At 41.5% G+C, this 7,090-nt stretch overlaps 1 protein-coding gene across 1 annotated transcript; it reads left to right on the top strand.

Annotated features, from left to right (window-relative positions):
* Positions 1–5,560: 5,560 nt before the first annotated feature.
* Positions 5,561–6,508, top strand: LOC122450184 (olfactory receptor 56A3-like). The gene has a single exon (XM_043482391.1). The coding sequence runs from the start codon at positions 5,561–5,563 to the stop codon at positions 6,506–6,508; it is 948 nt and encodes a 315-aa protein (XP_043338326.1).
* Positions 6,509–7,090: the final 582 nt, after the last annotated feature.

Here is a 7,090-nt window from a genome sequence, read left to right as displayed (position 1 = left end):
AAGAGGTATCTGCCACTGACTATCGTCAATAATGTCTGTAACTATATTTCAGGGACACGTCTTACAGGTCTGTCTGAGTTCTGCGGAGTTATGTGAATGCTAGCAACCTTAACACTTCATGAAACAGGGCTTCCATAGTGTTATCTGTGGCCTCTCCTACAGCTTGGGAAAAAGCTTGGGTGGTCATATCCACTTTAGACTTGGACCTTCTACTTTCCCTGCTTCTTCCTACTCCTGGCTGGAATCAGTAACAATTAGCTCCAGATTCTCAGCCTTAGTGCTCTTATTGGCAAGTTCTAATGGCAAAGCCTAAAAGAGAACAAGAGTAGAAATTAATGCTTCTTTATATTTAAGGCTGAGAGGGTTTTATAATGTTTCTTAAGTGACATATGCATTGAAGAACACATAGGAACAAATATTCCAGAGAAAATAAAGGTCAGGGTGGAGAAAAGAGACAAATTAATCTTGCTTTTTTCTTAGAAATTTCATCCTACTTCTAGAAATAATAACTCCAAATCTCTTGAGGAAAAAAAATAAACAATGCATCTTTCTTCAGGTACCCATGGACACTCATGTCTGAATCACCAGTTGTTCCAGTTAGCTGTACCCTCTTAAGGCTATCTCAACATTTTTTCTGCTTCCATGCATGGATTTCTTGATTCCTTAAGGAAGAACTTTGAAATCTCTATCTAACAAAAGCTTCCTGAAGATAGTGAGATTTGGGGCTGTGACTTGTAAAACTTAACTGTAAAACTCTTTCAGAGGAAGAAAGGAGAAAGGATCAGTTGACAGAATCTGAAGGATGGAGGTGGTATTTAGAGGGGACATTTGGAACTGGGCAGCCTGGAGTTCTACATTGTGTGGCACAAGCAGAGTTAATAGGAGCTCAGTCATTGTGACAGTGGTATGCTTGTTAGATTTTCCTTTTTGCCTCACACTTATAAGTGAGTGAGTGTATTCTAAGAGAAAGAGGCAGAGAAAGGTAGAGTTGATTGAATGTAGTGCCCAGAACATGTAGAAAGTCCTATGGTTACAACTCACCATGAACAGATGTGAGAGTTGGACCATAAAGAAGGCTGAGTGCCAAAGAACTGATGCTTTTGAACTGTTGCTGGAGAAGACTTGAGAGTCCCTTAGACAACAAGGTGATTATACCAGTCAATACTAAAGGAAATCAACCCTAAATATTCATTGAGAAAACCGATGCTGAAACTGAAGCTCCAATACTTTGGCCACCTGATGCAAAGAGCCAACTCATTGGAAAAGATCTGATCCTGGGAAGGGTTGAGGGCAGGAGGAGGAGGGGACAACAGAGGATTAAATGGCTTGATAGCATCATTGACTCAATGAATATGAGTTTGAGCAAACTCAGAGATAGTGAAGGACAGGGAAGCCTAGTATGCAACAGTCCATGGGGTCACAAAGAGTCGGACACGACTGAGGTATTGAACACCACTGGAAGTTATATTTATAAGGACGTTCCTCTTAAGGACATCCTATACTTCCAATATCTCTCTCTCCCTGTGAGCAACTCCATCAGGCAAAGCCTTGAGTACCAGACAAGATGAACTGAGTAGAAGTGAAGAGTGTGTGGTTATGAAAGTTTTTTTCAAAAGAGAGAATATGGCTATGGAAATTGTTTTAGAATCTTTATTGAATCCTTAGGTATCTGCCACTTAGAGGACAGACTCAGGAAAGCAATAACAAGAGTCACAGTATGATACTAATTAAGAACGAAACAGGACTCCATGAGCAGTGGGAAGCGGGAATCAGAGTTGCAACTGAGAGGAAAAAGAAGATGCCAGACAGCTGGAAAAGTGCCCTTAAGATCAGGGAGAGAGATGAGAATATGAAAGTGATAGAGCCAATGAGATCCGCATTTCTACCTCACTGTAGGGACACTGACATCGCTGTATGCATACATTCGACAGCTTTGGATCTGACTTTTGTTTCATCTATATCTAAACCCTAGCAGTTAAGCTGCAGAAAAGACACATAATACTGCTGAAAACTTTGTCCATTGGAAAAGGTAAATTACTAAGATAGTCAATTTGACACACTTACTTCAGAGTATGGTTACTATTATATGACATGACATGTGTACAGTTCTTCCCCAAATTGTTAATGTCACTACTAATGTATTTTGTTATTAGCAAGAGAAAAAGAATTGGAAGATCATTTAATTTCTTCTATGTATCAGGTGGGAAGGCCATGCCTGGCAAACACCGGCTGGACAGGACCTTTTGTAAGGGGAAGCAGAGAACAAGGAAGAGCCAAGAGAGGAGTCATGGGGAGGGACACCCCTCCTCCCTCCTCTGGAAACCAGCCCTGGTCACAAATAGGGACTCCCTGGTGAGGAGAACCTGGGAGGAGCCAGCTGAGGAGGATTGGAACTGCATTTGGAGACTAGAATTCATAACTGGAAACAAAAACACGATTTGAACCACTATAGAAGCAACAGTAGGTTTCTAATAGTATGAAAATACTTTTCACTTCTGACTTGACAGTTTGATTAAAACGCCCTTTCTCTTGCCACCCTGCCCCCACTCCAAATGTCCTGCTGTATCAGTTCTGTTTTCAGAACTATTCATTGTATCATCAGTGAAGTTTGCTTACATTTCCATAATGTTGATGAGGCCTCTACATTATCATAGGATTATTTATTAGGGCCAGAGGAATCTAGAAAGTATTTGAATCTAAAGCACTGGATTAGGATTAGACAGGAATAGGATTAGCCTAATACTGTGAGGATGGTTAAGATTTTGAGAATCAGTCCCCTTCTTTGTAATGTGGTAATTAAAAAAAACATACCTCACAGGAGGTGAAGGATTAAATGAGATGAATCCCTAAATATTTGAGCACTGTTCCCAGCAAGTGGTAAGAGTTCAACAGCTAAACAATATGTAATTTTATATTATGTTAATGAACCTAGTGAGAGATACAGAGGAAATTTCATAAACTCCTGATAAATATTTCTAAACCCACATGATAACACTCTATATGAGACTGTGTAGACAGCTTTAAATGCACTGCTTTGAAGGTCTCCAGAAAGTCCTGACCTACACATTTTTCCAAGTTACAGACTTCTTTTGACTCTCTGGTTCTATTCCTGGGTTGGGAAGATCTGCTGGAGAAGGGAGAGGCTACCCACTCCAGGATTCTTGGGCTTCCCTTGTGGCTCAGCTGGTAAAGAATCCACCTGCAGTGTAGGACACCTGGGTTCAATCCCTGGGTTGGGAAGATACCCTGAAGGAGGGAAAGGCTACTCACTCCATATTCTGGCCTGGAGAATTCCATGGACTTGGACTTGCTAAGAGTCGGACATGACAGAGCGACATTCACTTTCACGATTCAAGGAGAGCAGAATCTTAAAATCATTTGTCTGTAATGTAAATGAGGGTACCACATCACTTTATTCACAATTCTCTTTCTCCAGCCTATTCCCCATGCCCATTAGTCAGCCCTCCCCTACTCTCTTCTGATAGTTTGCACAAGACTCTGTCATTACTTATAGCACTTATTATCTGTTGTCCCCAGAATGGCTTTAGTTTTCCCTGCTTCAGAGTAGGGATGGTTTCTAATTCAATTCTCTGATCCTAGTATCACACTAGTGACCCTAGTATTTCCAGGACAAGAAGAAACTTTAAATGATGAGACGACAATGGCAACTTTGAACTAGCCTGGAGGAAAGAGGGAATGTATATCTGGATTATTGTATCGAAGAAAGGGAAATCAGAGATGGAAAGAATCTAAAGGTGAATCTCACCACCTTCACATTAATGCAATCAGAAAAATCGAGTTTCATGCTGTTTACTGTTAAGTATCAGTCCTGCAGAACTGGGTGGAATTGCTCATTCTCCTTTTAAAGTTGTTTCTTCCAGGAGTTAGGAATCCAAGTAATATGAAGACCTAAGAAATAGAGTGAACAAAAGGCAACTTTTAGGAACAATTTGTAGGCACCAAATTAAAATGACTTTAGAAAAATGTAAATTCACTAACATTATTTTCAGTGTATAACTTTTTTAAATAAATAAATCTGAACAGTCAGATTATGGTGGCTGGAGGTCTACAGTCATTTATCTGAGTCCCTAGTTTGTGGTCTGCTACTTATTTCCATGTGTTGTTCCAGCTAAATTGTAGATATCATAGTCTATGTGAAAAGTGAAAAAGTGAATGTTAGTTTCTCAGTTGTGTCTGATTCTTTGAGATCCCTGGACTGTAGCCCACAAGGCTCCTTGTCCATGGAATTCTCCATGCAAGCATACTGGAGTGGGTAGCCATTCCCTTCACCAGGGGATCTTCTAGACCCAGGGATCAAACCCAGGTCTCCCTCATTGCAGCAGATTCTTTACTGTGTGAACCACCAGAGAAACCCATGGTATATGTAATCATTATTAGATAATGAAGAAATATGAATGTGAATTTAGATACTTGTTATTAAATAGCTTTCTAAGTAATTTTCCCTGTCTCTTTAGTTTCTGTAAAAATTTAGCAATTCCATTAGAAATAGAGAACAAAAGGGTTTCCCTGGTGGCTATGGTAAAGAATCCACCTGCCCACACAGGAGACGTGGAGTTGGCCCTTGATTCAGGAAGATCCTACATGCCATGAAACAACTCAGCCTGTGTGCCACACCTACCCAGCTTGTGCTCTACAGCCCGCGAACCACAACTACTGAGACCACATGCCTCTACTAGTGAAGCTGACATTCCCTAGAGCCCGTGCTCCACAATAAGAGAAGCCACCACAATGAGAAGCCCATGCCCTGCAACTGGAGTAGTCCCTGCTTGCTGCAACCAGAGATAAGCCCATGCAGCAACAAGAACCAGCACAGCCAAAAATAAATAAGGAGAATATAAAGAAAGTAGTTTTTAAAAGAGTGAAGCAAGTCAGAAAGTGAAAAACAAATATCATATATTAACTCACACATGTGGAATACGGGGAAATGGTACAGATGAACCACTTCCAGGTCAGGAATAGAGACAAGATGTAGAGAACAGACTTTGAAACAAGAGTGGTGTCGGGGAGAGGAAATAGTAGTTTGGGACAGACATATATACACTACCATGTGTGAAATAGATAGCTAGTGGGAACCTGCAATATCACACAGGGATCTCAGCACAGTGCTCTGTAATGATTTGGAGGAGTGGTATGGGGTGGGTGGGAGTAGAGTCAAAGGAGGGCTCAAAAGCGATGGTATATATGTTTACATAGGGATGATTAACTCTGTTGTACAGTAGAAACTAACACAATATTTCTTCACAATACTGTGAAACAACTATATCCCCCAAAAAATTTAAAAATAAGCTTTGAACAAATCAAACATTTACAAAGAAATCATATCATCTCACTCTTCTGTGTTGTTTAAAGTAATGTGACTATTCCCAGCAGGGCACAAAAGATGCACATGCAAATTCACTAGGCTTGGATAAATTGCCAGGATCCACAAGTCCCTTAAGTAAAGCAGTTTCCTCTGTCGCTATATATCTCGAATTAGTAACTAATTTTATCCTCAAATTACAGATCACCAAAAGGAAGCTGTGGAACTATATGACAAAATATGACAGCACACCAAAACGGCAGCATCTCCACTGAGCTTTCAGACTTCCTTCTGAACTGTTTTGTCAGGTCCCCCAGCTGGCAGCACTGGCTGTCCCTGCCCCTTAGCTTCCTCTTGCTCCTGGCCCTTGCGGCCAACACCACCCTCCTGATCACCATCTGGCTGGAGTCGTCTCTGCATGAGCCCATGTACTACCTGCTCAGCCTGCTCTCCTCACTGGACACAGTGGTCTGTCTCACTGTCATCCCCAAGGTGCTGGCCATCTTTTGGTTTGACCTCAGGTCCATCAGCTTCTTTGCCTGCTTCCTTCAGATGTTCATCATGAATAGTTTCTTTGCCATGGAGTCCTGCACGTTCATGGTCATGGCCTATGACCGCTATGTGGCCATCTGCCATCCATTGAGGTACCCATCCATCGTCACTAACCAATTTATAGCCAAGGCAGCCATTTTCATTTTGGCCAGAAGTGTCTTTTTGACACTGCCCATCCCCATTCTCTCAGGACGTCTGCATTATTGTGGGAGAAACGTCATTGAGAACTGCATCTGTGCCAATATGTCAGTCTCCAGCCTCTCCTGTAGTGATATTACCATCAATCGTCTCTACCAATTTGCTGGAGGCTGGACTCTGCTGGGATCTGACCTCTTCCTCATCTTCCTCTCCTACACCTTCATACTGAGGGCTGTGCTGAGACTCAAGGCACAGGGAGCTGCGGCCAAGGCCCTAAGCACATGTGGCTCCCACTTCATCCTGATCCTCTTCTTCAGCACTGTCCTTCTGGTTTTTGTCTTCACACTTGTGGTAGAAAAGAAAATGTCCTCTGACGTGCCCGTCTTGCTCAATATCCTCCACCATGCCATCCCTGCAGCCCTCAACCCCATTGTCTATGGGGTGCGAACCCAGGGGATCAAACAAGGAATCCAGAGGTTACTGAAGAAAGGATGGTAACTAGAACAACTGGATCTCTTCTTTCCTAAAATTGGATGGTATTTGAATGGATTATTAAATCAATTATTGAATCAATGAGTGGACGAAGTTCATATTGATGAATTTTAATCTCAAACTGTGTAAACATTTTTGTGTTCCCTTTAATAAAGCTTCAGTCTCATCTAGAGTTCCTCTTTCTCTCACACTTCAAAAGGAATCTCCTTTAAAAAAAAATTAAAAATAAAAAAAAGATATCTCCTTGACTCATCTGTCCCCTTTTCCCACACTTCTTATCCTATTTTGTCAAAAATACTAAAATTCCTTAAGCAAGTTCTAAAGTGAGAGATTTATGTTCCTGAACAAACAACTGTTAATATATCATACATTTCTTATCTTGGGGATACAGCTGTTTCTATTTGGTGGGCTGTGTTGTGTAATTTGTAACGTGTTCTTATTCTGATTTCCACTGAAGGGAGTATATTGGAGACTAAGATAGTAGTAGTAGTGTCAGGCACAGAGTCGTGTCTGACTCTTTGTGACCCTATGGACTCTAGCCTACCAGGCTCCTCTGTCCATGGGATTCTCCAGGCAAGAATCTCTTGG

The sequence above is a fragment of the Cervus canadensis genome, chromosome 11 (genome assembly GCF_019320065.1).
Source record: "Cervus canadensis isolate Bull #8, Minnesota chromosome 11, ASM1932006v1, whole genome shotgun sequence".
NCBI lineage: Eukaryota > Metazoa > Chordata > Mammalia > Artiodactyla > Cervidae > Cervus > Cervus canadensis.
The sequence above is the reverse complement of the archived record's forward strand: the minus strand, read 5'-3'. Positions and strand labels throughout refer to the sequence as shown.

Coding starts and splice junctions, on each gene's coding strand:
- LOC122450184 (XM_043482391.1), top strand. CDS start 5,561: ATGACAGCACACCAAAACGGCAGCATCTCCACTGAGCTTTCAGACTTC.